This window comes from Fusarium redolens (assembly GCF_020744475.1).
Source record: "Fusarium redolens strain MPI-CAGE-AT-0023 chromosome Unknown BKA55scaffold_12, whole genome shotgun sequence".
Lineage (NCBI taxonomy): Eukaryota > Fungi > Ascomycota > Sordariomycetes > Hypocreales > Nectriaceae > Fusarium > Fusarium redolens.
This window is the reverse complement of record NW_025763675.1, coordinates 1,371,226-1,399,192: the sequence shown is the minus strand read 5'-3', so window position 1 is coordinate 1,399,192 and position 27,967 is coordinate 1,371,226. Positions and strand designations below refer to the sequence as shown.

At 47.6% G+C, this 27,967-nt stretch overlaps 12 protein-coding genes across 12 annotated transcripts; 6 read left to right on the top strand and 6 right to left on the bottom strand.

Annotated features, from left to right (window-relative positions):
- Positions 1 to 10: 10 nt before the first annotated feature.
- Positions 11 to 3,953, bottom strand: BKA55DRAFT_516854 (uncharacterized protein; the record flags this gene model as incomplete). The annotated part of the gene is made up of 4 exons (XM_046188127.1): positions 11 to 1,429; positions 1,502 to 3,574; positions 3,618 to 3,665; positions 3,708 to 3,953. 4 exons carry the CDS (start codon positions 3,951 to 3,953, stop codon positions 11 to 13), a joined length of 3,786 nt encoding a protein of 1,261 aa, XP_046047177.1.
- A 398-nt stretch (positions 3,954 to 4,351) lies between these two features.
- On the bottom strand, positions 4,352 to 5,965 carry BKA55DRAFT_575302 (uncharacterized protein). Its single transcript, XM_046193380.1, has 3 exons — positions 5,868 to 5,965; positions 5,630 to 5,753; positions 4,352 to 5,582 (listed from the first exon to the last, which is right to left on the bottom strand). Exons 1-3 carry the CDS (start codon positions 5,925 to 5,927, stop codon positions 4,729 to 4,731), a joined length of 1,038 nt encoding a protein of 345 aa, XP_046047176.1. The 5' UTR covers positions 5,928 to 5,965; the 3' UTR covers positions 4,352 to 4,728.
- A 2,203-nt stretch (positions 5,966 to 8,168) lies between these two features.
- BKA55DRAFT_575297 (armadillo-type protein) lies at positions 8,169 to 10,873 on the top strand. The gene is made up of 7 exons (XM_046193379.1): positions 8,169 to 8,628; positions 8,680 to 8,765; positions 8,813 to 8,933; positions 8,976 to 9,089; positions 9,135 to 9,380; positions 9,424 to 10,173; positions 10,218 to 10,873. The coding sequence occupies exons 1-7, from the start codon at positions 8,598 to 8,600 to the stop codon at positions 10,547 to 10,549; spliced, it is 1,680 nt and encodes a 559-aa protein (XP_046047175.1). The 5' UTR covers positions 8,169 to 8,597; the 3' UTR covers positions 10,550 to 10,873.
- On the bottom strand, positions 10,874 to 11,642 carry BKA55DRAFT_575295 (peptidase S24/S26A/S26B/S26C). Its single transcript, XM_046193378.1, has 2 exons — positions 11,147 to 11,642; positions 10,874 to 11,104 (listed from the first exon to the last, which is right to left on the bottom strand). Exons 1-2 carry the CDS (start codon positions 11,474 to 11,476, stop codon positions 10,928 to 10,930), a joined length of 507 nt encoding a protein of 168 aa, XP_046047174.1. The 5' UTR covers positions 11,477 to 11,642; the 3' UTR covers positions 10,874 to 10,927.
- Positions 11,643 to 11,730: 88 nt separating this feature from the next.
- On the top strand, positions 11,731 to 12,606 carry BKA55DRAFT_541923 (uncharacterized protein; the record flags this gene model as incomplete). The annotated part of the gene is made up of 1 exon (XM_046190438.1): positions 11,731 to 12,606. The coding sequence occupies one exon, from the start codon at positions 11,731 to 11,733 to the stop codon at positions 12,604 to 12,606; it is 876 nt and encodes a 291-aa protein (XP_046047173.1).
- Positions 12,607 to 12,744: 138 nt separating this feature from the next.
- Positions 12,745 to 13,305, bottom strand: BKA55DRAFT_692842 (Alb1-domain-containing protein; the record flags this gene model as incomplete). Its single annotated transcript, XM_046199840.1, has 2 exons — positions 12,745 to 13,244; positions 13,290 to 13,305. 2 exons carry the CDS (start codon positions 13,303 to 13,305, stop codon positions 12,745 to 12,747), a joined length of 516 nt encoding a protein of 171 aa, XP_046047172.1.
- A 313-nt stretch (positions 13,306 to 13,618) lies between these two features.
- On the top strand, positions 13,619 to 17,835 carry BKA55DRAFT_648616 (uncharacterized protein). Its single transcript, XM_046197251.1, has 13 exons — positions 13,619 to 13,881; positions 13,926 to 14,290; positions 14,333 to 14,751; positions 14,795 to 14,876; positions 14,920 to 15,202; positions 15,309 to 15,358; positions 15,408 to 15,587; positions 15,634 to 15,710; positions 15,757 to 15,809; positions 15,928 to 15,983; positions 16,258 to 16,408; positions 16,566 to 17,004; positions 17,048 to 17,835. The coding sequence occupies exons 1-13, from the start codon at positions 13,819 to 13,821 to the stop codon at positions 17,776 to 17,778; spliced, it is 2,949 nt and encodes a 982-aa protein (XP_046047171.1). The 5' UTR covers positions 13,619 to 13,818; the 3' UTR covers positions 17,779 to 17,835.
- A 75-nt stretch (positions 17,836 to 17,910) lies between these two features.
- On the bottom strand, positions 17,911 to 20,964 carry BKA55DRAFT_596048 (histone acetylation protein-domain-containing protein; the record flags this gene model as incomplete). The annotated part of the gene is made up of 4 exons (XM_046195885.1): positions 17,911 to 19,460; positions 19,602 to 19,618; positions 19,818 to 20,797; positions 20,911 to 20,964. The coding sequence occupies 4 exons, from the start codon at positions 20,962 to 20,964 to the stop codon at positions 17,911 to 17,913; spliced, it is 2,601 nt and encodes an 866-aa protein (XP_046047170.1).
- BKA55DRAFT_705215 (uncharacterized protein) lies at positions 20,907 to 22,038 on the top strand (the record flags this gene model as incomplete). The annotated part of the gene is made up of 1 exon (XM_046200659.1): positions 20,907 to 22,038. Exon 1 carries the CDS (start codon positions 21,178 to 21,180, stop codon positions 22,036 to 22,038), a length of 861 nt encoding a protein of 286 aa, XP_046047169.1. The 5' UTR covers positions 20,907 to 21,177.
- A 315-nt stretch (positions 22,039 to 22,353) lies between these two features.
- Positions 22,354 to 23,307, top strand: BKA55DRAFT_596046 (fido domain-containing protein; the record flags this gene model as incomplete). The annotated part of the gene is made up of 1 exon (XM_046195884.1): positions 22,354 to 23,307. One exon carries the CDS (start codon positions 22,354 to 22,356, stop codon positions 23,305 to 23,307), a length of 954 nt encoding a protein of 317 aa, XP_046047168.1.
- Positions 23,308 to 24,387: 1,080 nt separating this feature from the next.
- Positions 24,388 to 24,982, bottom strand: BKA55DRAFT_541917 (uncharacterized protein; the record flags this gene model as incomplete). The annotated part of the gene is made up of 3 exons (XM_046190437.1): positions 24,388 to 24,663; positions 24,720 to 24,873; positions 24,927 to 24,982. 3 exons carry the CDS (start codon positions 24,980 to 24,982, stop codon positions 24,388 to 24,390), a joined length of 486 nt encoding a protein of 161 aa, XP_046047167.1.
- Positions 24,983 to 25,781: 799 nt separating this feature from the next.
- On the top strand, positions 25,782 to 27,748 carry BKA55DRAFT_575282 (uncharacterized protein). The gene is made up of 3 exons (XM_046193377.1): positions 25,782 to 26,174; positions 26,232 to 26,628; positions 26,696 to 27,748. The coding sequence occupies exons 1-3, from the start codon at positions 26,091 to 26,093 to the stop codon at positions 27,541 to 27,543; spliced, it is 1,329 nt and encodes a 442-aa protein (XP_046047166.1). The 5' UTR covers positions 25,782 to 26,090; the 3' UTR covers positions 27,544 to 27,748.
- Positions 27,749 to 27,967: the final 219 nt, after the last annotated feature.

Sequence of the window (27,967 nt, the reverse complement as noted above, 5' to 3'; positions counted from 1 at the left end):
TCGTCTTCTCTCATTTGCCCTGACCTTCACCGAGATGTAGCAACTCCTGCGCCGCCATCCAGACCTCGACTGTACTCGGGCTGATATCCCGCTTTGGCCTCTCTAAACCCGTGTTCTGGATGTCGTCGAGTCCAAACGATGGTTTGTCTGGAGGACCATCGGTCAAGCCATGGAGGCAACGGCGTATTCGAGCTTTGACGACCCCAGCATCTTCTGTTCTCCCTGAACTATCACTCTCGTAACCCATTGCATTCTCCAAGAATGTGTTTTCTTTTTGTCCATCTGCACCTTCATCTGAGTAATTTTCTGTGAGGTCTGTGTCGGCATCTCTCGTACCAACTCCTACAGCCTCTCGTATCCCTTTCAGTCGTGCTGTGAATCGTTCAAAGACCTTGATTCTTCGTTCTGCACTCTCTGCCCTTTCCCTCCACGTTTGTGCCTCCCTTTTGGCTTCTCGTAGTTGTTGACTCAGTGTTCCAACATCTGCATCTTCTTGTACCTCAAGCTGCCTCCTCAATTGGACTGCTTCTTCTGTCTTGAGGTCTAGTTGCCGTTGGAGACTTCGAATTTGTGTATGCAGAGTAGTTGTACTGCCAGGACGTTGAAAAGGAGTTGAAATGTGAGGAACTGACGAATCTGTTCCGTATTGTGCATTCGATGCAGAGGATGCTGGTCTCATAAGATTGAGGTGTTGAGCGATAGGGGGTTGTTCAGGGTATGGCATCATTGTTCCCAGACTTCTTGGGTTCTCTAATGATGCCTCTTTACCCCTGACTCCTGGAACTGGCTTCCTCATAGGGATCGTTTGCCGTTGAGCTAACATCTCCGGTTGCTCATGGGAGCTTGTCTTTTGCCCCTTATCAGCTTGTTGAAGCTCAACTGCCTTCATTGCTGCCTCTTCCCTGATTGAGACTCGCAAATCCTGGTCAAGAGCCCCATCTCGAACGGTGTTTATTGCTGACGGTAAACGAGAACGCCGGTCCTGGCTTGAAATTGAAGCATTCCGTTTGTTCCCCAAGGCTGAAACGGAACTTGTCGAACGGATACTCTTCGTCGGTGACTCTTGCGAAAATTGTAATATGAGATCTTGGGTTTTGCTTGCACTTCTGGGTTTTGTTGGAGATGCCTCGGTTGAATGAGTGGTTTCAAGTTTGGCAGCCATGGCTCGGACGCCCCCTGGATTGTTTGCTGCTGACAAGCTTGGACGTGTCAATGCCCTTGGTTTTCTCTTTGGGACAGAGAACCAGGGAGAAGATGCAGTGCGCTGCCTTTCGGTCTTTGGTGTTTCGGCAGGCAAAGACACAACTCGAGAGTGTCGTCGTTCCGGGGTTTCAGTGCCAATGCCCTCGGCTTGCTTTTGTGACTCACTATATTCAAGACTCTGCAATTCATCTCTGGGTAACTCTCCTTGCGCACCAGAAGAGACTTTCTACGTCCCAACCTGGCTTTTTGGGGATGCCAGCCCTATGGAATTGCTGTCTCCAGCAATTCTTGCCGGTACCTGCATTGGTGAATAAAACTGCCTTGGTGTTGTTGAAGCAGAGTTGGCTTCTTGTAGAGCCTGGGTTCGTGTTGACTTCTCCCCACGAACAGTGTACTCGCCCTCCTCTTCTGGGCTATCCATTGGAAGTTGTAAAACCTTGGGATTGTTGGCAAAAGTTGACACCTGCGAGTTCTGATCAGCATTAACAGAGGCTGAATTGCGCTGGTCCAAGGAATCCAACTCTCTGAGTTCCTCGAAATGCGCTTTGAGTGCAGCTTCAAGGGCCTCCTTCTCGGATGAGAACTCCAGGCTGGTTGATTTTGGCCTGTCCATGGATGTATCTGATGGCCTGACAGGTTTTGACCATTCAACTGCAAGGGAACGTCGATGTAACTTGAGAGTCTTTTCCTTTCCAGGATTTTTCTTTCTTATGGCACCCTTTCGTTCAATTGATGGGGTTTCCATTGTTGAGACTCTCGAAGTGTCCTGACTTGTAGGTTCTTCGACACTGGTTTGTTCAAGAGGGGTTGTCTTTGTCCCCCTTTTTGAGGACGTCCGCGGTGGTACATCGTCTTGAGACAGATGGGAACTATCTCGATGTAACGGTCCTCTGGTCCTTGTAGCTGGGGTGGGTGTTGGAGCGATATACGCACTCTCACTCTGCGGTGTATGCTTCGTTGGCGCATCCTTGCTGCCTTCCAAGTGAACTGCATCTGTCGGCTTCTCGAGCAAATTGTGCGGCGTTTGAACATAGCTACTGCCTTCCCCTGGTTGTGTTGATCTTCGGCTCTTATCCTCGTCGTGCACACTCTCTTCCACAGTTGGACTTAAGCAACCAATATTGGGTCTGGCTGCGAGCCTCTTCGATGCTGAACTCTCACGACTTCGCGACCGCTGTTTGGATATGCCCAGCGTAGGTGTAGGCGGTTCTGGACTGTCTTCTCTGGCGATCTGATCTCCCACCTCGCTTCCTCGCCATTCCTGATCCCAACCTTGTGGTTTCCTGATAACAAAACTATTCTCGTTGGCATCATCTTGGGGACTCATTGGTCGTGGGTGAGGTCGATTCATGCCGAGTGACTTCATTTGTCGGACCACATCTCTCCAATTGATTATAAGCATTTCTGTGATGGTATTGGCGATGAGAATTTTGTCCATTGTTGGGGGCGTTGCAAGCTCATTCCCGAGTGTCTTCCTTACGTTTCGATCTTGTCGTGATCTTGGAGATCTCAATGGGAGCACCAGCAACCCTGCCTTTGGGGTGGCCAGCTTCATAGAATAGAGTCCAAGCAAGTCGCCGATGAGGAGAGGTCCAAATACGATACCCAGTGCATTGTAGCCCATGAGGTCTCCTGTGGGTAGTGATCTACCTTCTTCATCTTCTCTGGGGGTGATTTCTGCCACCCGTCCAATAAGACTCAAAAGTCCAAAGACAGCGCAGATGAGCTCCCTTCGGAATTGGGATTGGACCGTTGCGATAGCCAAGGCGATGAGTCGAGCCCGAACCTTGGTCTGTTTGGTGCGAGGGAACTCTGGATCACCCTGTAACTGCGAATGGATTGCGACCAAAGCATCAAAGAGTGCCAAGGAACCAAGTATTCCACCGGGCATTACCGAAAGTAGGCGCTTGAAAGTTGACGCCACATCATGGACAGAAGCCTGCACATGCATCGGTAGGTTTGCGCATCGCACAGTGTTTGTGATCTCGATATTGTCGGTACAGCAGTAATAATCAAACAGCATATTGACTACTCTGATTGACCCCGGTATACGAAAGATCCCTCGAGTAGTGACATGCTGAGCGATGTGATGCGCAGTAGCTCGAATGCAAGTTGGAAGTATGAGAGCAGATGGTGTATGTTCAGGTGGAAGGTAGAGCATGCTCTTGCCACATATTCTGACCATCGACTGCAGATCGAGTATCTTTGGATTATCTCGACGATGTATCAAGTTGTGGGCGAGATCGGAAACACTGCGTTTATGACGAGGTCCTTGGCGAGCTGGTTGTGTATCTGCTGTAGGATGATTGGAAGAGGACCGTAGGATTCGATAAAGCCATCCTTGCTTGCGAGGACTACCAAGTCCGTTTTCCTATGTTGTCAGCGACTATTCAAGTACATCATCGACAACTTACAGTATGCCTAAAGTCAAAGTCGTCAATCACCAATATCCGCACTCCATTCTAAATCGTCAGCTTGGTCTCTACTTCTTTCAAGGACCTCACCTTTTTTGCTAGGCGGTTGTATTCCTGAACAAAGGCGGCTCGATCGTCCAATTCATCGGTATCGCTTAGGATGTTGTGATCGCCACTACTCGTCCATGTTCTGCTGGTATGTACAGGTCCTTGGTCTGTTATATGCCGTATTGTAGCCTGAAGAGACAAGCTACTTCTGGACGGTAATAGTCGATGAGGAACAGTCTCTGGCGCAGAGTAATGGCCCAGAGGTGCTGGGTGATAATGCTGATCCATCGGCACAAAGCCTTTCGGGAATATTAGATGTGATTAATGCTGAGATTTTGTCACGTCGAAAAAGATATCGTATAAGACAGTCAAAAAGTAGAGTGTGATGGTGTTGAGCGATCAAAATTCTCACGTGTCACAAGAGATTCGTGGATGTTGAAACAGTGGAAACTTCATTGCGAAAGGACGGAAGGATCTAGCCACGATCAAGTCGGAGTGGAAGGAACGTGGACGAAGTGAAGCGGGCAGTTTTCAGTAATGCCAGTGATTGCAAGTGGCAGGCAGAGTCTACAGGAGAAGAGCAGGGCAAAACAAAATGGCACAAAGCCAAAGAACAAGAATACAAATGTGTTTGTGCACAAACTGGATATGAATAGCATCAAGTAGGTGATCAAAGTGGGAAATGGTTGATAAAATACTGAAATAGAAGAGATAACACCAATGTCGTCAGAGTGCATCATCAAGTTTGACCGTCATCCGCATGTCGTATCAAATGAGACCTGACCAATCCTATCCAAATATTCACAGCCACTCGGTTCCCGAAGCCGAAAAGCTTCTATTGCTGTACTGTAACACTAACACTAAAAGTCATCATCCCTGAGACAGCTGTACTGTGTCATGCATGCAGGCCTGTCAGCGGTCTATAGCGAAAGATTGTGTGCACATGATAACCTTCCACGTAAATTCCCCTTGCGCCTGTTCTATGCTTGCCTCCTATCCGGCGCCCTCCTGAGAGCTCCCTTATTCGTAGCGGCATGCAATCATTATAACCTCATCAATACTCTCAAGCCCAGTTGCTTGTGTCCTCCACTCCGTAGAGCAACACATATTTGAGAATGTCGGACAGCGAAATGATACCCTTGAGCTTGTTATCATCGTCCACTACTATCAGACGATGAACCCTGCTCTTTCGGACCGTATCAAAAATGGAGTCCAGGCGATCGCCTTCACTGCATGTATAAATACCAGGGCTCTCGTCGGATCTCTTGCAGAGTGCTTCTCCGACAGAGCCATCCAAATCCTCGTAGGCACCATTTTTGATACACGGGATGACATCAACCGCTTCAAAAACGTTTAGAACTCGTCCATGCGAATCGATAATCGGGACACAGCTGATGTTGTGTCTGACCATAAGATGAACAACTTCAAGCACGGAACTGCCCATCGAGGCTGTAGCGATGCCTGAATATGTACCGAGACCAATGTCGCGAACCGTTTTCTTCAAAAGGACGGTGTTGTGTTCGTTGTTTACGGCGATGAACTTGAGGATACGATACTGGGTGATGACTGAAACAACCATTTCCTTGTTGGTCTCGCTATCGACATCGACGAGGGGGATTCGTCTGGCGCGAGTCTTGAGCATACGTCTACAAGCTTCGTAAAGTGGCTTTGAAGGGTGAACCGATACAGTTTCGATGGGTATTGCGCCGATCGCTTTCTCGATGTCTGGTATTGTTAGCGATGCCTGCGCCGAGAGAAGCGACAAACCTCTTAGGCTACTCAATCGGAACTGATCAAGTTTGCTGAACTCGTCAGGAAACTGGCAATAGTATTGAATCACATTGATAAAGTCGGTGCTCGTAAGGATACCGGCGAATCGAGATGTTTTAGAGTTCCAGAGAGGAGCCGATACGATTGCTGTGGCGAGGTTTAGCATTAGAATCTGCATGTATCGGGTGACGCACAGTTCTGCGTCAAGATGCTGATAGCTTTCTTGATGCGGAGATCGGTATCGAGGACGATGAGTCGGAACGATAGAGGTAATACATCGTAGCTGGTGCGAACTTTGAGGAAATCGCGTATGGCATTCTGTCGAGATTAGCTTCGCTCCATATTGTCAGGCTTGGATGCGCGTGCCCCACGTCGGAAGTTGTACGGGCAGACGGATGCGACAAGCAGACAATGCAAGACAGATGAACTTACCAGACCCTGTAACTGATCTCTGTCCAGAGGACTTAGAGGCTTTGGTTCGGTGGGCGCCATTGGGCTTCGGAGTGAAGTCCTGCGTCGGAGGTAGGATGACGGAGCGACAAATTGAGGGACATGACTATGACCGGCGGTTGTAGTGGAGGGGGCAGTGGAGGTTGATGCAGCCCGCCCGCGTGGAGTTAAAGCCGGTCCAGGTCCAGATGCAGAAACAGCTCCAACTCCTCCAACTGAGGCTTCGGCTGCTGACTCTTGTACTTGTCCTGGGGCGTCTGTGCCTGGAGCTGAAGTTGTGGTCGAAGCGTTTCCAGCTGTCGTACCAGTTACGCCAGGTACTGTACTGGGGTTATTTTCAACGCGGGGCAGCTCACCTACAGCATCGTCAACTTCTTCAACTGTTGGAGGTTCCGTTGGAGGTTGTGGTTGGGTTTTGCCTTGGGCTTCAATCCAAGATTTGACGTTTGCTTTTGTTGGGTCTTCAATTTGAGCTTCTGTCACTTCAAGTTGACCTTGAAATCCTTGAGGTTCGCTTGGTAAATTGATATCTGCTGGTGCTTTTGTTTCTGGTTGATCCCCTCGTGCGGGTTCAGGTTCTGGGTTTCCCTCCATTCCAACCAATATATCACTGTTGCACAATGCGATTCGAATTGTTAGGCGGGATTTGATGGTTTGAGTCGAGGATCGAAGGTTGAGGTTGTCAAGTCCTGATAAATATTGACGTATAGCGCATCACTGAAGAAAATCACAGGCGTGTGTTAAAGGACAAGAAAAGAGGCAGCATCAGCCTAAAAAGTCAGTAAAAATGTTCCGACGACGGCAGCAATTCCATATCATTAAGGCGCAAATTAATTTGCAAGGGAATGTGCTGGAGGGTAAAAGGAAAAGAGAGCAAACATCCGCACGGCGATCGGTCGGTCATTACTCACCCTCGACTTGTAATAAATGATAAGAGAGCCACCTACGAAACAGTCTGCCCAACAAAAGTCCAGCAATAATATTACTGTACAGCATACGCTACTCCATACTTCTTAACCTTATGGCCAACATTGGATCTTAACCGGACCCTGGACTACACAGGCGGAGACGGAGACAGACAGAACGTCATGGCGGATCGACGATGAGCTTCACGTCTTGGCATAGATTGACCGTTTTACAGTATTCTATCTCCGGTAATTAGGATTGGTCAGATTTGCTTCAGTATAGCCTGTCTGCTTTGAGGTCCATTCTATCATGGCTGAGTATTCCTCTTTACTGTTCAAAATCCCTCAACTTTGTGATATTGACAAGTTTACAAGTTGAGGGCTTGGTGAGACATTATGTGTAGGAGAATAGATTGCAAGTCAACACTCGATCTCAAATCTTTATCCCCATTTGCTAATCAGTTGAGCTTTGGAACTGATATGAATGTAGCCAGGATTAGCAACTCGTATGTCTCAGCATCCGGGATGTTCATTCCAAGCTTTACCGTCTATTCTGTATCATCTGCAGATGCATTCAAAGCACATAAGGGTCCAGGACAAGTTTGTCCGGTTCACAACAATCCCATCTATTACAACCAGTTATTGAGAACACACAATAGTCTTTTGATCCCTGTTCATACGTCAACGCCGCCATGTCCTGCTTCAAGGTGGTGGTGCAGGGTAGTTAGTTGCTGCAGATGACTTGCAGCCAAAGCTTGTTCGACTGATACCCAACAATGACACGATAAGCACATGGGCATCATACTTTGTGTGACCTGAGAATTACCGTCTTTGGAAAGCAAAACTCGTCAAAGTCGAGTATCAATCAGGTCGCATAACGTAGACCTCGGGTTTATATATGCCTCTATCACATGCCACGCGACAAACGAAGAACAGTATACGCAATATCGAAGGCAGCAACTTTCTGAAGTCAGCTCAATCTGATAGTTACTTACTAATATCGCAATAATTATTTCATATCACAAAGATCACTCAATTCTCATCAGTAAACCAATATCATTTAATCTCAAAATGAGGCGTTGAAATGTCTGGATAAAAGCATCAAAACGGTCCAAGCTTCTCCACAACGCCGCTAGCATAATGAGGCGGTCCACTGTAACAGCTGTCTCTGCACCTAAGTGCACTAGACCACCAAAACAATAGCGCACGTCGTCCCTGGCGGACCCTACCTTCGGCGGATGACCTCAAGTGAGGTCACCTCCTGCAGGGAACCTCAACATCCCCTGCAGCTACCTTTTCTGACGTGTACCGACAGTGACCGCCAATGTATCTGGAAGTAGCTTTCCCCAATTCATCCGTTCTTGCCTTTAGCTCACGCTTTACTTCGCTCACCTTGCTTCTTTCCTGGCGCGCGTCTCAATCCCCATTCTTTCCCTCGCCAACCAACTGTGAGGCTAGGATAAACTCCCCCTCGGATTCATCTCTCACCTGGGCAATCGCCAACTAATTTTCCCTTCCACACCGCGATCTTGACACTATCGTCGTGCCAGTGATTGGCTTTTCTGTGGTAGTCAGTCATTCACCTTTGCCCGGATAGAGGTTTTGTTTTGTGCCTTCTTTCACCCGACAACCGAGTCCCCGATAATAATAATTCGAATCTGGATCCCTGTCGTGACGTTGCCAACAAGTGGATGACCGTTTCGTCAACAACCGAACCTTGACCGATACTGCATCAAAATCGAGACCGACTTTCATTCACCGTCGGTCAACATACTTCTTCCATCAAGCTTTTGTGCTATTGTTTGCCATGGGTATCTGCAGCTCCTCGTGCTGCGGAGGTATGCATGCTATTATCCGTCACCGTCACCGTATGCGTCTGACAGTATTAGGTCGAGCCCGCGATGGCTTGTATGAACCCGTTCTCGCCGATAGCGAACGAGAGGCTGTAGCCGACCTTCTTCAATATCTCGAAAATGTACATGCTACTCCATCTTGTTATGATTGTTACTAACTTGATGATAGCGCGGCGAGACCGACTTCTTCTCTGGCGAACCTCTACGTGCTTTGAGCACCTTGGTCTTTTCGGAAAACATTGATCTTCAACGAAGTGCTAGTTTGACTTTTGCTGAGATTACTGAACGAGGTATGAAATAGTCTCGAGTTTCAGACTGGTCTAACAATGTAGATGTCCGAGAGGTTGACCGCGATACCCTTGAACCTATCCTATTCCTTCTCCAAAGCCCCGATATCGAAGTTCAGCGAGCTGCCAGTGCTGCACTCGGAAACCTGGCTGTTGACAGTATGTTCATCTAAGCCAACATTCGCAGTCACTGACGTATTGTAGCCGAGAACAAGGTTCTCATTGTGCAACTCGGTGGTTTGACACCTTTAATCCGCCAGATGATGTCCCCCAATGTCGAAGTCCAGTGCAATGCTGTGGGATGTATCACGAACTTGGCTACACATGAGGAGAATAAAGCAAAGATTGCTCGCTCTGGAGCTCTGGGTCCTCTGACAAGATTGGCCAAGTCTAGGGACATGCGAGTTCAGCGGAATGCTACTGGCGCTCTGCTCAACATGACACACTCTGGTATGTTTTGTGTATATGGTAATAGCAATGCTAACAAAAGTAGACGAGAACCGACAACAGCTGGTAAATGCTGGAGCCATTCCCGTCCTTGTTCAACTTCTTTCTTCTCCCGACGTCGATGTTCAATACTATTGTACTACAGCTCTCAGCAACATCGCAGTCGATGCAAGCAACCGACGAAAACTGGCTCAAAGCGAACCCAAATTGGTCCAATCTCTTGTCAACCTCATGGACTCGACTTCACCCAAGGTTCAATGCCAAGCTGCCCTCGCTCTCCGGAACCTCGCCTCCGACGAAAAGTATCAGCTCGATATCGTTCGTGCCAATGGACTGCACCCTCTTCTCCGACTCCTCCAATCTTCTTATCTACCACTTATCCTTTCTGCTGTCGCGTGTATACGAAATATCTCTATCCATCCTCTTAACGAGTCACCAATTATCGAAACAAACTTCCTCAAGCCACTCGTCGACCTGCTTGGATCTACCGACAACGAAGAGATTCAGTGCCATGCCATCTCGACCCTTCGAAATCTTGCCGCCAGTTCCGATCGAAACAAGGCTCTTGTCCTAGATGCTGGTGCCGTGCAAAAGTGCAAGCAATTGGTTCTTGATGTGCCCATCACTGTTCAATCCGAGATGACCGCTGCTATTGCCGTTCTGGCCTTGAGTGATGATCTCAAGTCTCATCTGTTGAATCTGGGAGTCTGCGGTGTTCTTATTCCTCTCACCCATTCGCCAAGCATTGAAGTCCAAGGCAACAGTGCTGCTGCCCTAGGCAACCTATCTTCTAAAGGTGAGTCAACTTACCGCCATTCAATCACAAGCTAACAAAAACAGTGGGCGACTACTCAATCTTTGTACAAAACTGGACCGAACCTCAAGGTGGAATTCACGGATACCTCTGCCGATTCCTGCAGTCTGGTGACGCTACCTTCCAGCACATCGCCGTCTGGACCCTTCTCCAACTCTTTGAATCCGAGGACAAGACTCTTATTGGCCTTATTGGAAAGGCAGAGGACATCATCGAGCACATTCGAAGCATTGCGAATCGACAAATTGAAACCGACAATGAATTCGAGGATGAGGATGAGGGTGAAGTTGTCAACCTAGCTCAACGTTGCCTGGAACTCTTGGGACAGAGCATGTCCAAGGCTCACATCGAGGGCTAACTCACATTAACCGTGGAATACTCTATTCATCTCAAAAGCGGAAGCGTATGGGGTGTTGGGTGATATGGTGTTTGGCGTCATGTAACATTCTAAGAATGATGTTTGGTTTTCAGGGGTTATCTCTTTATACGGATTGCATCGCCTGTCATGGGCTTTTCAAGAATTGTTCTTATAACAATGGTGTTTGACGGTGTACGAGAGGGCTACGCGCTGCATTGAAGGATGGTATTCTTTCTCTTTGTTTGATGAATTCATGTGGCAGATATCGCTAGATCACTTACTGGGCAGTTGATTTGGGGAGAGCAGATGTAATTAGACGAGAGGTGTAAGTTTCTATACCCAGATAAGAGATACATATTTACATTAGATTGCTCGTGATTAGTCTAGCTCTTCAACTTTTTCCAGTCCATTCTTCATCCATTGACGTTCGTTCCATGGCAATATTTTGGCTATTGTAGTGCCAGAGATGAGAGCTAGTGGTAATGGGCCAAAATGTCGTGAATCCCTTGATGCTGGAAGGTTGTCTCCTGAAATCCAGCAATGACCTTCGGGAATCTGAAGAGTTAGTGAAGTCAGCGACGAGGACGGAATAAGTACCTGTATCATTAACTCTTCTCCTTGCTCTCCTGGTGTTCCAACAGAGACATAGTCACCTGGCATGCCTGTTACTCGTTTCACTCCCCACTGATTGTTGAAAATTGGGATGCGGTAGACAACCAAGTCACCAACAGAAACACCGCGACCATAGCGACGCGTATGATCACATAGAATCCAATCACCGTCGACTGTGAATGTTGGAAGCATTGAAGGTCCTTGGGCTGGGCTAATGGTATAGCCGTAGGTGATACCAAGGTGCACGAGACAGGCAGCCTTGAGGAAGGATACTGTTGTACGCACAGGACGGCGGGCGAAATGAAATGAAGCCATCGTGAAGTGCCCTGACGGGCTGGAGTTGAGTCGTATTACAACAAAACCATCACCAGAGCTTGGTGTTGAATCAGCGGTTGAAGGGGTCCAAGAGCACCTGATTGGATAGACCTGCAAGCAACCCCACAGTGACGTTTCTGCCAAAATCAACCGCCCACCATTGAAGACGATCAGTCATTAACATTAACAGCCATTGTCGACTGTCTACACTCTTTTGCGGCACGACAGACACTCCTTCCAGGTGCTCCGCTATAATGAACAGCTTTGCATGCCTTCAAAGCTCCCGTCGAGCCCTGTATAGGGTCTTCGTTCAACATGAAGCTCTCCTCACACGACAGTTCCAACCTTCACGCGCCGTACCTATACAGAATCGCTTCTTCTCCGCATCACAATCGAAAGCCCGTAAATCAAAGCAACGACAAGAAGAAGTTGAAGTAGACCCTTTCGACAATGAGGATCAAGACCGAACTTTCGATCGACGATACACTACGAAAGAGGAGTTTGAAAAGTCTGGTCGCGATCGTCTCCCTCAAGATTTCGAAATCAAGGACCCAAAGATCATGGTTCTCGATAATGGTGTCTTTGATGGACCTCTTCTCACAAAACACGTTTTGAACCGACTGCCCGAGACAGAATCACTTCGTATGGTGACACCCTACATCCCAGCCGATCCAAAGAACGACAAGCCAACTCAGTATGCTGTTTGCAAGATTGTCAACAAGAGAGATGAATATGAGCGTCAGCGTGAATTAAATCTGCGCCGCCGTTTATCCAAACAGACAACATCAAAGACCAAAGAAGTCGAGATGAGCTGGGCCATCAGCGAGCATGACTTAGGGGTCAAGACAAAGCAGCTGGTTGGGTTCCTCAGCAAGGGTATGAAGGTGGAGCTCATTCTCGGATTCAAGAAGAAGGGACAGAAGAAACGAACATCCGATGATACCGCAGAGGAAGTCTACACCAAGGTGAAGAAGCTTGTTGAGGAACTAGGCTCGAGAGAGTACAAGCCTAGAGATGGAGAGGTTGGAAAGACGATGAGGATTTACCTCGAGGGAATCATAAAACAAACTCCTGCAAAGCCAGAAGCGAAAGAGGAATCACAAGAGGCAGATGCTCAAAAGGACGTGTAAATGCTTGATATAACATCATCTACTGGGTATCTGCCAGTGGCAAGTCTATAGCCGAATAAGAAAGTCATCAGTCCGGTTGTCGTATCCCGGATATTGAGCCCATTTTAGACACCAAACTCCAAAGTCCAGTCCCAAATACTATAGGATCTCATCACCGTCGTCATCCGCAGGTAGAGGTACCGCTGCAGGAGTGGTGACCTCTGCAACAGGTGCCGTCGACGTCTCTTCTTCCGCAACATCCATATCCTCATCCACATCGACTCCACGCTGCTTTACCTCCTCATCACTCTCCGCACCCTCAGCCTCCTCAGCAGCTCTGTTGATCTCATCCCAATTCTTACTTCTCTGCTGAATATTCCTCCCCCGGCCCTTACTCTTCTCAACCTTATTCTTGGTACGCTCCACAATAGCAGCAGCCATCTCAAGACCCTTCTCATGACGTCTTCTAGCCTTTGCAGACATTTTCTCTTTGCGACCGCGCTTGGCCTTCTTGGTAATACCAGCGGAGTGTTGCGCTGCTAGAACAGAAGGACGATGGGGTGCATCGCGGGGAGGAGGTTTGACTTCTTTTAGGGACTTGTCGGTGTCGATGTCGATGTCTGTTGCGCGACGAGCGGCGCGGGAGTGGATTGAGGGTGCTGAGCATGTTAGATTGATATACAGAGGAGAAATAGAGGACGTACCCTTTTTTTTGGCCATTTTGTTGGTGTTTGAGTGTGATGTTGAATCTGCAACTTCGGCTTGGTGGGGGAAGATGGAAATTTTGATACCCCACAAAGATAAGCTTACCGAGACTCGCCGAGCTCACCGAGATACTGCAGACTGCAGACATCTTGGAAAAGTGCTCTTGGCATTTTATGTCAACGTACTGCCTGGACATTTTAAGGGCTTTTTGAAGTAGCCCATCTTTTATGAAGGATGGATATTTGTTGAAAATTGCGGTCAAGTCCTGAAGAGGACGAGCCTCGCACTGCCGTGTTGGGTTATTGCACGCTCTTGCACTTGTACCCCATGAATGTCTCAACTTCCCTTGTGCACCAGCATCATCTCAATTTATCAATCTTTCACCTACAGCCAAACCTACAAGTACTCAAGCTCAATTTAAGCGATTCAATCATTCAAAAATACTCCGTGGCCGTGAATATGCAAGTGTCCGTCTAGCGTTCGTTACTTGCCAACGTTCGGCCGCCGTCTCCAGCAGACGCATTAGCAATGCTTCCCATCACGACCTGCTTCGTTGCAGGGCTGCAATATTTGATCCATCCTCTGAAGCTTGTATGTTGACGATTAAGAGACCATGCGCGTACTAACGCGTTTAGGGAACCATTCAAGAAACCATCAACCCTGATGCTCTAATTCCAATCACGCTCCTGTCAACTGAAGAAATCTTTGGAGACCTCGAAGGAATCCTACAACTCTTTGATTCGATTGATGATGTCTTTGTTCCTGACTTTGGTTCCATTCTCGTCGAAAAGAGCGGAGACAACAGTAGCCAGGCTCATGTCGATACGCGACAGATCTATCATATGGACCAAATCAAGGCTCTAGATGTCTTTTCCGAGTTACCTTCCGGCCCATACTTTCTCTACGGTCCGAACCTTTACCAAGCCTGGCGGTTGTATGATGATGAATTTGGAGCCTTCACTTCTGGTGCAATCCCTGATGATCTGAACCAACCAGACGAGTATGTTGAATCTTCTGTGCAAATCGCAGCTAACCCATACAGGTTCCAACCCCTGACCTCTTCGTCTGTCTACGGAGATTCAGTTACAGTTCCTGTGCCATCAAGGCTTTACCACCCCCAACCTTCTGCCAAGAAACCCTTGTCTGGCGTCCGTGTTTCTATAAGCGACACGATATCATTGAAAGGAACCTATACAACCTTTTCCAGTCGGGCATGGAAATCTCTCTACAAAAATGCCTCGAGTTCTACAGCTAAATACACACAAAGTCTCATCGACCAAGGAGCCGTCATCGTCGGAAAAACGAAGACATCGCATTTGGGTACAGGTGCAGAATGGGTTGACCAACAAGCTCCTTGGAGTGCAAGAGGTGATGGATATCACAGGATGAAAGGCGGTTCAGTTGGTGCTGCTGCGGCCTCGGTTGGGTACTCATGGATTGACTACAGCATTGGCGTTGATGGTAAGTCAGGTCATAGCGAGAAGCTAAAGCTGACCATGTACAGATTCTAGAATGATGTCCGAGGGTGGTATTTACTCTTTGAGTCAGCCTGAAAGCCTATCGACTGACATAGTCCCGACATCAAAGTGAGTATTATGATCTACTGTTGAGCTACACTGACCACTCTAGGTTCGATAAAACTCGAATCTTTAGTCGAAACCTCAAGGGACTCCTCGATTTCACAGTAGATTCCAAGACTGGGGATTCTGAAGCTTCCTCTTCCACAAGAGTAATCGTACCAGATGACTTATCATCACCCCAAGAGTCACAAAAAACAGCCATTGCGACTTTCGTGTCGATTCTGCAAGATCTGTTGAACACGAAAGCCGAGTACGTTGATGTTGGCAAGATTTGGGAGAAAAGTCCTCCATCTGGAGCATCGAATGAGGGAATGCAAGCATACATGCAAAAGGTTAGTCGGCTTCAACAAAAAGACTTGACTGACAGATTAGGCACCTTTCCGGTCATGGTGTTATGATTACTACCATTCTTTTGACGGTTTTCGAGATGAATATGAGCAAAAGTTCGACAAACGGCCGTTCATCGAGGCTGCACCGCAGTTCTTTTGGTATGACTGTTATACGTTGCACAGTCGCTAAACATAACTGACCTCTCAGGAACAAATGCAAGTCAGTGACAGAGGAGGAAAACCGCCAAGATACAGAACGTCTCGAAGTATACCGAAAATGGTTTCATGAGAAAATCATGCGCACTTCTACCCCCAATGCCAAGGGAGACGCATTCGTGATCCTTCCATGCGGAAATTCTCAAGTTGAACATCGGAACGATCCTGTGGCGTATGTACACTTCCTTATAGTGATACTTGGCTGACAAGCATATTAGTCCACCAACCATTTACAAAGGCATCGACTCTACAACACTTGCGCCGGTATTGGGGGCTCGCCTTTTATCGTTTCCATGTAAGTTGTGCGTGTTGGCTTTCAGTAGCTACTAACAAAACGCCAGTCACCCAGGTACCCTATGAGTCTGATATTTCTGGAAAGACAGAGTATCAGCCGGTTTGCATCTCAGTTATAATACACGGAAATGACAAATCGGCCCTTCAATTGATCAAAAAGGCTCTGGAGACAGGACGTATTCCCACAAAAGTCGACGTTGGACGGTTCACATTTCCAGTCAAGAAGTCGGATCATCTCAACAATCGTCTACAAGCTCCCTTGTCGGGTCAGAATGTATCGGACGAGCTGTAAGCTAGTCAGAGAAGTGCCTCCCCCAAAGTCACACCATGCAGTACTTCCACCACCACTCTGACCCGAAAGCAAGGCTGTCAGTATGAATCTCCCCACACGAAAACATGCAATAAATCTTCCCCACGATATTCTGGTGGATACGAGATTGGGGCCCCGGATGATAGTTACCGGTATTTGTGTATCCCGGTACCGGCTTATGCAGGCTCCGATTTGGATATGTACGGTACCTCCTATGAATCAAATTGGATACATTCAGCTTGACTCGATTTCTTGCTAGTGATTTGATGCAAACAACAACTCCACATCGAAACATAAACCGGGGCTCATCCGGCTCGGAACCGTCGATTGACAGGGATCGTCGTCAAGCTCACGGACCGGAGACCGGGGTATCACTACCGTGGGGGCTTGTCGAACCAAACAAGGCGAGTGGAGGTGAACGTGCGGCTGAGTGTTATTGATCGCTCCACTTACTGAGACACATTGATGATCAGGCACACATAGCTGACTACCTAACGTTTTGGGCAATCTAGTACTTCTCTCTCATACTTTGTTTTTATAAGACAGTCAACGATCAAAATGGCGGAACCAACCAATACACCGGTACCAGCTTCTACACCGCGAGCTACGTCTCCTACTCCTCAGTTACCCTTCATTTCTCAAGGATCTCTTTCAATACGGTCATCCATGACTTCCTCAAAACCCCGAGTTCTTCATATTGGAGATCCTATCAAATACAATCCTGAAACATATCTCCGCTTCAGCATTCAGTGTGAGATTATCAGACCGCCAACTGAAGAGCGGCAACGACCAGAGTTCATCAATGCCCTCAAGGAAAAGAGATGGGGTGATTTTGATGCCATATTTCGTCCATTTTGGGGAACTGGAGGTGAAATGGGAAAATGGGACCAAGAGTTGATCAGTCTACTACCACAGAGTGTCAAGGTATTTGCAAGTGCAGGTGCCGGCTTTGACTGGGCTGATACGAAGCTATTGGGAGAACGAGGTTAGTTGACACAACTGCCTGCAGGCACTCGCTAACTGGCAAGGAATCATCTACTGCAATTCTGGTCTCGCAGCTGCTGAAGCGGTAGCCGACTTTGCCATTGTTGGGATCATTTCAACATTCCGGGTCCTTCCATGGTGTATCTCATCCGCCATGTCCGGCAATGAGGAGGCTTTCAAGGAGAATCATCGCGATGCCACAATGCAATCGTACAATCTTCGCGATCAGGCTCTAGGAATTATTGGATTTGGCAACATTGGCCAGCAAATTGCTGCCCGTGCACGATATGGCTTTGGTATGGACATTCATTACTATGATGTGCTTCCCAAGCCTGCTGCTGTGGTTGCTCCTGTACGAGCTACCCACCATGAGACGCTCAAGAGTCTACTTTCTCGATGCGACTGTGTTGTTCTATGCACACCAGCTGGCGAAGGTACTCTGATCGACTCAAAGACTCTGCCATCCTTCAAACGTGGATCACGGTTTGTCAATATTGCACGAGGGAGTCTTGTTGACGAGGAAGCATTGGTTGCTGCCCTCCGAGAAGGTACACTGTCAAGCGCGGCTCTCGACGTTCATGCAAACGAACCAAAGATACATCCTGAACTGTTGGAGCTTGCTAAGCAGGGCCGCGTGTTGGTGACATGCCATAATGCTGGTGGAACAGTCGACACTCACAAGGGTTTTGAAGAGTTGAGCATGAGAAACATTATGGCTGTTCTCAGTGGCGGAGAGGCCATTACACCTGTGAACTTGGAGTTTCTCAAGAAGTAGCACAATGGATGGGTGTGAATAGATGATAGAAGCAGGTAGCATAGAATCATGATAACGAATGCCTTGATAACCAATATATACACCAACTCCGGCTTAAACAATACCCAACGCTAATCATACAAAATCATACACTTACTCCTTGGGCTTCTTTCTAATCAGACCAGTGGAAAGTACATTTATAACCTTGGACTCCTCTTTTGGCTTCTTCTTGACGAGCCCCTCTCCAAGGACATTAACCTTATTTTGAGACTCATCAACAGTCGAGTCAGTTCGCTTCCTCTTCACAAGCCCCGTAAGATTGTTTACACCATTTTCGCGATTATGAATTGTTTGAGTTGGCGTCTCGCGTGCACCAGATACAACAACACCCCATTTACCACCGCCTCCGCCTTCACTCAACCAGCGGCGTGTACTACCAACCGCTTTGTTGAGGGTAGCAAAGTCGAGGTGTAGTAGCAACTCTACAATACGCTTGTAGGTTGCCTCATCAACAATCTTCTCGCCACGACCTTCAGGCGTCCATGAGTAATATGCCGTATTGGCAGGACGATCAAGGAGATAGTTGTGTTTTGCCCGCTTGATTTGGGGCTTCCGAGGGACGATAGGACCCGTGAGTCTTTTTTTGGGTTTCTTCTTCTTTGCCTTAGTCTCTGGCTGATTCTTGCAAGGGAAGAGTTTTCGAGGTGTTGTGCTTGGTGTTATTTGAGCGATTCGCTGCGCCTTTGGTGTTGACGGTGGATTTTTCGATTGGAAAGACTCGCTTGCTGCTGGTTCTGGTTCCTTGTCGTCAAAGACTAGCCAGATAAACCCTGTCATGCGACCACTGGAGCATTCTTGTCGGAAGGCCATCATTTCCCAAAACATGTCGAGAGTCTTGACACTCTTCCAGCTACCCTGCGTCTTCATTGCCTGTGAACTTGCAGCCTCTTCATCAAGTTCGTCCCGGAATCGTGATTTGGGATCGTCAGGAAAGTGTGGGATCAGACATCGTGGAGGTACCCAGTCAAATTCTCGATAATAGTGTGATATTCTTTCAAGCGGATGCGTAAACTCCCAAGCAGCGTCTGTTCTTCGAGGTGTCATCGCTCGAATTTCATTTGGCTCCAACCCTGGTACGACGATATATCCTTTTGAACTCTTCCATGGTGCTTCTACCGACTTTGGCGCAGGTCCAAGAAGGGGATCGAGCACGCGACACCACCATTTGATAAGACCGCGGTCATCAAGGACATGCTTCCCCTTATTGTCGACACTTCCAGGAAACAGATACTGATCTTGCGCACGGGCGAATAAGTTGACGATGAATTGGATATCCTTCCTTTTCCTTTTCTCAACAAGGAACCCAACGAACGTGGCGCATATCTCACGAATAGGACTCGGTGTTCCCTTGGGAAGATTGAGAAGCGTAAGATACCCCGTTGAATCAGCCTTTGAAACGAATAACGTAGTCGATCGAGCAGTCGTATAGATGAATACTTCGACTCCTAATACTAAAACTTGCTTGCCTTCTGCATCGATTGAAACAGCGAGGAAATGGTTTTCGCAATACGTTCGCTCGGGACGTTCGTTTGGTGGTGGAGAGTAGAGAGGGTCGGTCTTTGTGGGGGGTGTTGAAATGTGGTAGATTGTAAAGTCGTGACGTTTTGGGAGGACAGAGGCCAGACGTGATTTTAGATCGTTGTCTGTCATGATGGTTGATGATGGACGTTCAATCTGGGATTGATTGTTTGGTATAAGTTGGGGTGGTCGCTGGGGCAGCGGTGGGGCGTTGATCTACAGGGGTTTGTAAGGGTCCAGTGGAGTCCGTGATACCAGGCCTCGACTGTAGACATCCAGGGATCTAAGAATCTATCAGCTTAGACCTGTCTTGTAAGGACTTCAGCATGATCGCATCGTCTCAATTACATGAACCAAGGAGAATAGAAATATCATTCAATCATTCAAAACAATCGCTCTAAACGCTCGCACTCAAATCATGCACCAACTCTGAAGGTCTCGGATGATCACTCCTCCAACTTCCAACAGCCATAGCAACATACAAAAGATTCCATCTCGGTCCATCCGGAAAACAAACAAATTCAGCAATCATCATCTCGACCAAAGGTTTATACTTGGTCATAACCTCCTCTGATCCTCTCCCCTCCACAAGAGCTTGTAACTCGTCAATCTCTGCTGGTTCGAGATACTTCCGCAAATGATTCTCAACTTCCCCTGGAGTCTTCCACCATTCGGGTCCTTGTCCTTTCTCGACTAGTTCCTGTTCCATTTTTCGTCGTAGATCGGGCAACACTGATTTCCACACCATTTCGGTTCCTGCACGTGGAAGATCGATGAAGCCTTTGTGCTTGTACTCTAGTCGAGCCAGCGCAAGTGAAAGCAGGAATCTTCGATCATTCAGATGCTTTGAGTGGTTGAATAATCGGTCCATGGGGTTTTGGGCTGGCAGTCCGGGTTTACCAAGCATGTTGAGCTTGTATGTCTCCCATAGCGATACTGTGTTTCGTGTACATGCCCAGTACAGTGTTCCCGCAAATGTGTAAAGACCGTCGCCGAGATATTTGCCTGCATCTGAAGGAGCTTCAAAGATACGAGCCAATCTGTCGGTGTTAGTCCAGAGTTGCTGCTCTAGACTTAGACGAGGAGGAGCGGTGTTTTGTCCCAGAGATTGAGCATGAAGCATAATATCCGACGACAACAACCCTGAAAGATACGATAATCTCTCAGCAGAGATTGGATCAGTATCTATTGAACCAGAAGTTGTCAAAGCTCGACTTTCGGTCTCTTCCCCGAGAGTTTCTCTCGCTTCAGCCAGCGCCGCCTCAAGTTCTTGGTCCTTTCCACCACGCTTCAGCGCGACTTTCTCAATTCTTTTCAAGGCATTCCTCAATCTCTGATTCTCATCTTTGAGAGTGTTGAACTTTGAGGCATGTCTTTTGCGATACTCGCGCTGTGCAACTCTGCTGCGCTCTCGCTTTGGCTGTTCATGCATGTTAGCTGGTGTTTCGTAATTCGGATATTTCTGCTTGGTAATTGCAAGATCCACATACATCAGAATTATCTCCATTACTCGGAGGTGACATTTCAATGGCATGGGGATTGTGATGACGATGTTGGAGGAATAACGTTGCTGACCAAGAGAGGATTGATAACGTTATGAGGCGTTATGGTGGCTGGTGGGGTAGTCATGTAGCAGGGGTGAGGCGTCAACACATGAATAATGTGTAACGCAACTCAACGTTGAACTCACGATGCCTCAGTGTCCAGATATCTAAAGATGCTGAAGGATTCTGGGGCTGACAGGGGCCGACAAAATGTATATAGAAGAGAAGAAAGCAGAGAAGAAGCAATACAAACTCTCATTCACTCACTCATCTCATCACTCAATTGAGCGTCACCAAAATGGCATCTCCATTCAATACCCTTCACAAAACTTCATACCCAGCCATCTCCCCTCTTCGTCCTGAGCTTTCAACCAGAGGGAAGAATGCTGTGATCACAGGTGGAGGCTCTGGTATTGGTGCCAGCATTGCCAGGTCATTTGCAAAATCAGGCATCACCAACTTAGCTCTTCTTGGTCGAACAGAAAAGACACTCCTCGAAAACAAAGCCTACATCGAAGAAAACTACCCCGAGACCAAAGTCTGGACTTATACCGTCAACATCGTCGACGCTGACTCAACTCGGTCTGTCCTTGAAGCTTACACCACTGCAATCAATGGAACGATCGACATTCTCATCGCCAACGCTGGATACATGCCCAAGACTGAACATGTCACCGTGGCAGATCCTGTTGATTGGTGGCTCACCTTTGAGATCAACGTCAAAGGAAACTTTAACCTCTTGCGTGCATTCGATCCTCTCGCCACTCCCGGAGCCACAGTCATCCACGTATCCACAAGTGCAATGTATACAGAGTTTATGCCTGGATTCTCAGCCTATCGTGGATCAAAGCTTGGAGCTTATAAAGTGCTTGAATGGTACGCCAACGAGAACCGAGACAAAGTCGTTATACAGTTTCACCCCGGACTCATTATGGACACTGCTATCACTCGACCTCTTGTGGATATCGTCAAGGACTATGGACTTGTTCCAGAGGATGTTTCACTTCCGAGTGACTTTGCTGTTTGGGCCGCGAGTGATGAGGCCAAGTTTCTGAGTGGAAGATTTGTTGAATGTATGTGGGATGTTGATGAGCTCAAGGCGGCGAAGGACAAGATTAAGGAGTCATGGGAGAAGCTTACTGTTGGATTGGTGCTCTAATTGGACTACTATATGTCAACCTAGACTTTTTAGTTTCACGAGAGCGTGATACTGAATGGAGAGAGACTACAAGGTTTCTATTTCGAAAGTCAAACTCTCAGAAAAGAGAAGCTGAAAGTGTCAAGGGATCTCAAGATGTGATAAAGAAGGAAGTTACATTTTTCCAAGTCGCGATGAGCGCTGCTTTCCCATACCTCTTCGCTCACCCATTCTGATCAATTTCATTATCTGCCAGTGGACCAGAGCTTGCAGCATCATCAGAACAACGAATAAGACCTTATTTTTAATCTGTATCGTCTGCTGTCTCAAAGAACCATGGCTCTCCAACAAGACGACAACGCCACAGACCACTCAACAACCATGCAAACACACCGTCTATTGATAACCATGGATAGGAGTTCTTATGCCGAAAGGACCCCAGAAGAAGACCCCAGCCATCGATATGAACTCTTTCGCGAACTTTCATTCCAAAGAACTATTGATCCTGACACAATGCAACGGCATATCCTCAACCGTATCTATCGACTTGTCCACGGCTCCAACAAGATCGAAGGTGTCGGTTTCAACTTGAATATCACAGTCGAACTTTGCCGAGCCATTTTTGAAGGTTCAATCAGTAATCCATTTGACCTCTTGGTTCTCGACGTGGAAAGCTATCGAGAGATGGGTCAGCATCTCAAGGCTGCTCAATATCTTATCTGCCAAATCCTGAAGAACGATCTGTCGGAGGCTATGATCAAGGAAACGCATCGCCTCTTGACAAATGAGTTCAATCAGACTGACGGGACATATAATACCGAGTACAGCGGTCAATATCGCACATCTCCCCTACAGGCAACTTCCCGCCCGTACATGGACCCCAGCAAGATCCCTGCTGCGATGGAGAAGATGGTGGCCAGTTACAAAGCTGATATCCTGGCCGCCGGAATAAAAGGAGAGGTTGATCCCGTGGCGCTCGCAGCGAAATACAGTCACATTTTCCACAGTATTCATCCATTCCACAGCGCCAACGGTCAAATGAGTCGCCTTATACTCAACGCCATACTCTTCAAGTGGGCAGGATGTCTTGCTCCTTTTGGTCAGGATGAAGAGGAGTGCAGAGAGTATCTTTCGATCGTTACTGAAGCGATGGATCAGGAAACTTCTTTTGAGGCTGAGGGCTGTCATGGAGTGTCTGATGACTGCAGACCGAAACTTTATAAGAAGTTGGCTTCCTATATTCTGAAGCATGCGGCGGAGGGCATGTTGCAGGTTTACGAGCCACTGTAGTTTGGATGGATCACGAATCATTTTTTGATATGCGTATCAGATACTCTTTTATTTCATGAAGACTTGGACCAGTTTACATAAAGGCTCCTCAAGAAAAGTGGTCACAGATGTGACTTGATGTGAGGATCAACAAACATATTCCTCCAGTCTCACCTAACCCCATTCAACAACTGCCAGGACCCTTCACTATCGGCCTGACACTGCCAACGCCTGCCAGTCGCCACCTCCAATACTTCAACCACAACCTAAACCACCCCCAGCCATAGCATTATATGTCAGAAATCCTAAACCCCTATCACCAGATGTGGCGGCAGCTCGCTTTGGCCTAACGGTTTAGCAAAGCGTGTACGACCGGTCTCTCGCCGCTTCCGGGTTGGTACGTGGGATCGAATCCGATCTCCTTACTGCCTGGAAAGCTTGAGTTGCGGGATGGGAACACCAGCAAGACAGAAAAAGATGGAATGGGGATAAGTGGTGCCCAAAGCCCGCAACTCCGAGATTGAAATTTTTGCGTTTTGTGGATGATTTGCTTTTGTTTATTGAATTGTAGGATGGGATATCGTGGTTGGGGTTTTGGTGTTTTGTATATTTGTGGTTGATGTTGCGGCGCTGTGCCTGACTTGGAAAGAGAGAAATTGTGTAATTACACAAGGACAGACATAGATAAGGTAGTATTTAGAAGTTTGAAACACCTCACCTTGGAGGAACGAGATATAGAAACTTTACCCCTAATATTTTGAGCTCCTGTTTGCTTTCCTCGTGACGCCTTCTGGCGATGTTGAAAGGAAGGCATTCTCGTCATATAGTCGCGGTTAGTGATGGATTAGAAATATCCAGCGGACAGTATGTAGGATGACTTAGGATGAACCGGTAGGATCTTTTGCACAAGTCATAAACACTCCGGTATCTAGAGTTGAGGTAGTGAACAATTTTTCACCTCATAATATGCTATCTATCCACGAATGTAATCCTACTGCTAGCCCCCCAAAGGTCGAATCAGGTAGAACGATTCGATAGCGTGAAACTTGAGATCCAGTGATATCTTGCCCTAAGCATTCCTCCACGTGAAGGAAATGTCTATCAAAGATCATAGTAGTTCTCGATAGTCAAAGGAACTTGTTGGTTTCCTTGATACAGCAGCACGTAATGCATCTTGGTGCCATCCCAATGAAAATTGAACTCCAAGTTCTGGAGCTCACCCACGGCATTCCAGGACAGGCAGCTTGCAAATCCAGGGATTGCATTTGGCCCCTCTTGGCGATACATGTTCACGTAAAAACGGTCATCTCTCCCATGCCACACTGCCTGTGGATCAACAGGTCTTCTGTTTTGGCCGTCAGCAGAGAGTTCATCGCCCTGGGGAGTGTATCAGCCAAAGGTTCTACCAGCACATGTATGAATGAGATACTAACCCAGTGGACAAGCCAAAGAATGGATCCATCAGTTCTACTTTCTAAGCCATAGCCTTCTCCTGAGGCTCGAGCATTAACCTGCACAATCGGCTGATTTGACTGGCTATTTGCCTGAATACCATGGAACACGGCACCTCGAGCTACTGAAGTCCAACTATAGAAACTGGTCAGTTAAGGTGAGCGCGAGATGCTAGCGGTAAAACTGACCCTTCATGGCCTTGGTACCGGTGGATAGTGGTTGTCGGAGACGAGCTTTCGACCATGATTTCTATCTTCTGTTGAAGTGTTGAAAATTCAGCTTTGTTGAAATTATGAGACGATGAGGGATTATACTTGACCTTAGAGGAAATATGACAGCTATGGTAATACCAAAAGCGAGCTATGGAAGGGACCTGAGAATGTCAGGATTTACGGACACTATGATTTGTATCTGCCATTATCCGATATATCACATTCTAGACCGGCTGCCTACTATCCTCTGTGAGACTGTTAGGATGAATATGATTGCCCACGTCGTCAGGAAAAGTGCAATATTGGCCAGTGATGGTGTCCTCCGTTGTGGCACAAGGCAGAAAAAAGAGTCCGTAAGTATCCTTGACCTGGCCTAAACCGGAGATTTTCCCCAAGTCTATGTACCCTTCGGAACTGATGCCCTGCTTGGGGACCTATGGCTAGCGGTAAGATACGTTAGTCCAGTTACATACTGCAGATGTCAAGGGTTGAACGACTTGTTCTAGAGAGTCAAAAGTCCCGAAGTGTGGTAGGCACGGGATGGAATGAACAGGGACGAAAGAGAAATCAGAGTTTCTTTGTTCAAGGTAGCCCAACATGATAACTCGCACCAACACACCTTGAACTATTGAAGAAGCCGACCAATCAAACACCTATCGACATGAGGGAAAAGAAATAGCAAGACCAGGTTCGGGGCTTCTGGTGTAAGCCAGTCTCGTTGGTTCCCCTCCATCCATCCCAGGCACCTTTTTTGCCCAGCCACGCACGGGAATATTTGTTTCAGCCGTCTGTAACACACGGAGAATTACTTCTTTGTTCATCGGCCTTTGACTTGTTCCTTTGTCTTACTACTTACTGGCAGGGGCCGTGGACTCGGCCGCGCACAGAATTGTGACGAGTATGAGTACATAAATCAGACTGCCTAATTTCGCCCAAGTTCGTGGCTCCCGGTTGTTTCATCATATCTCACCAGAGAGCGGTGAGCCTCTCTCTCTCAGCATGGCTGCTCCTCGAAGATCTAAACGAATTCAGGCGCTCAATCAGTCCAACGAACGCTCTCGTAAGGTCACCGAAAGTCCCGAACCCTCAAAGAAAGTCCACCCCGAGAAAAGAAGAAAGATGACTGGGAGCCAGGGCTAAATGCCAGAAGGGCATTCCAAAGGAAAGGCTCCAAAAGAACAGGCTCCAGTGATCGATCCAGTGATCGATCCAGCCGTTCGTTGGGTATGTAACCACCTACACTGGTATCAGCAATCAGTCTCAAGACTAACATATATCAAGGCAGAGCAGCAAAAACAGCAAGCTGACGAAGAGAGAAGAAAAATAGACCGGAGTAAAGAGTATCTTCATTCGGTGTTGGCTCTTGAACGCAAAAACGGCTATATCGAAGAATTCTGGAAGGAACTTCGCGGCAGCATTGAGTCTCTTGTAAATGTCCCCAGCCTTTGGGATGTGCCCTGGGACAGTCTCGACGAGGCCCTCCAGCAGAAGTTCATGAGCTATGCCCCTAGTGCAGAAGACCTTTTCGGAGTACCTAATATGAATATGACCTGGCGTATATTTCAACGATGGGTTTGGGAGGTTATAGATGAGAATTTCTTTTCCAAGAAAAGCAAGGATATTATTTGGGCCTCACCCTACTGGGAAGCCCAGGCGGCCATAGAGCGCTACTTGCAAGGTACCAAGCGCGGGATGACTGAGATTCCCAAGCTCCTGGAGCGACACAGCACTAACCAGAGTAACAGAACACAACTTCTCTTACGATGATGAAATTGCGTCTCACATGTTTCCACACTGGAGATACACCACGATGCAGTTCTATATGTCACTTAAAGACTCACCACGGAAGTGTCAAAGGATTGATCCAACCTGTGTTGTCCCGATCATTGCCAAAGCGCTCGGTCGATACTTCCCGGAGGAGCATGAAAGAGATCCCGCGAACAGAGCCTACTCACCAACCCTCCAGCATCTTGCTAATGACGTGGTCACTATGGAGTTTTACTTTGACGCCAATCTGGCTGTCTTCTCCCATGTCTTTCACCACCCCATAACTCAACAAACCTGCGGTTTTCCTTACTCGCCTGAACTTGAAGGAATACAGGGTCAGGCTATGAAGGCCGAATATGGCGATGACAGTGACAAAGGACGACTTGTCGATTTTGTATCTGAGCCTATGCTGCAGAAGCGCGGGCATGACTATGGATATGATTACCATGTCAAGACAGCTGTGTATCCCATGACAGTTTGCGTTGCTTGGCTTGAGGATAGCCTCAACCCGCCAGATTCGCCAGAAAAGGAGGGAGAGGAAGAAAATTGGGAGGAGACAGACGAGGCGAGCGTAAAGAAGAATGAGGAAGATGACGAGGAGGAAGACAAAGAAGTAGAGGGGGTAACAAAGGAGGGGAAGAAGAACAAAGAGAAGGCAGACAAGGAGGAGGGTGATAAGGACGAAGAAGAAGGGATAATAAAGGAGGGGAAAAAGAATAAGAAGAACAAGGAGATGGACGAGGAAGAAGAGGAGCTAACAAAGCAGAAGGAGAAGGAGAAGAACAAGAAGGATAAGAGCAAGAGCAAGAACAAAGGGAGGCGTTAACAATGAGCACATAGGGGCTACTGCTGTCATTGATCTTGTTATTAGACATCAGTGAGCGATGCCCAGCTTCTGGGTTTCCCTAGTCACTGGGCAAACGTACTCTGAACCCCTGGGACTTTTGAAGATTTAGTTTCTGTACGAACGAGTTAGTTTTATCACATCATTGTCTTCGTCGTCTACGAATATCGTGTTGTTTCACAATTTGAGGCATCGAGAATACGCACATAATTTTGCCAGCTGGTAGACTTGCTTCAGCACTTATAGGGATACATGACCCCTTGCTAAGTTAGTGTGTATGTATATTCTTGGGTGAGAAGAGCAGCGAATTGACTTCGACGGAAGTAGGCGGGAGATCCACTGACCTTGTGAAGTCAGCCGCCATTTTTCTTACCTCCCCATGCTCAAGCAGTCCCTTCAACCCTCT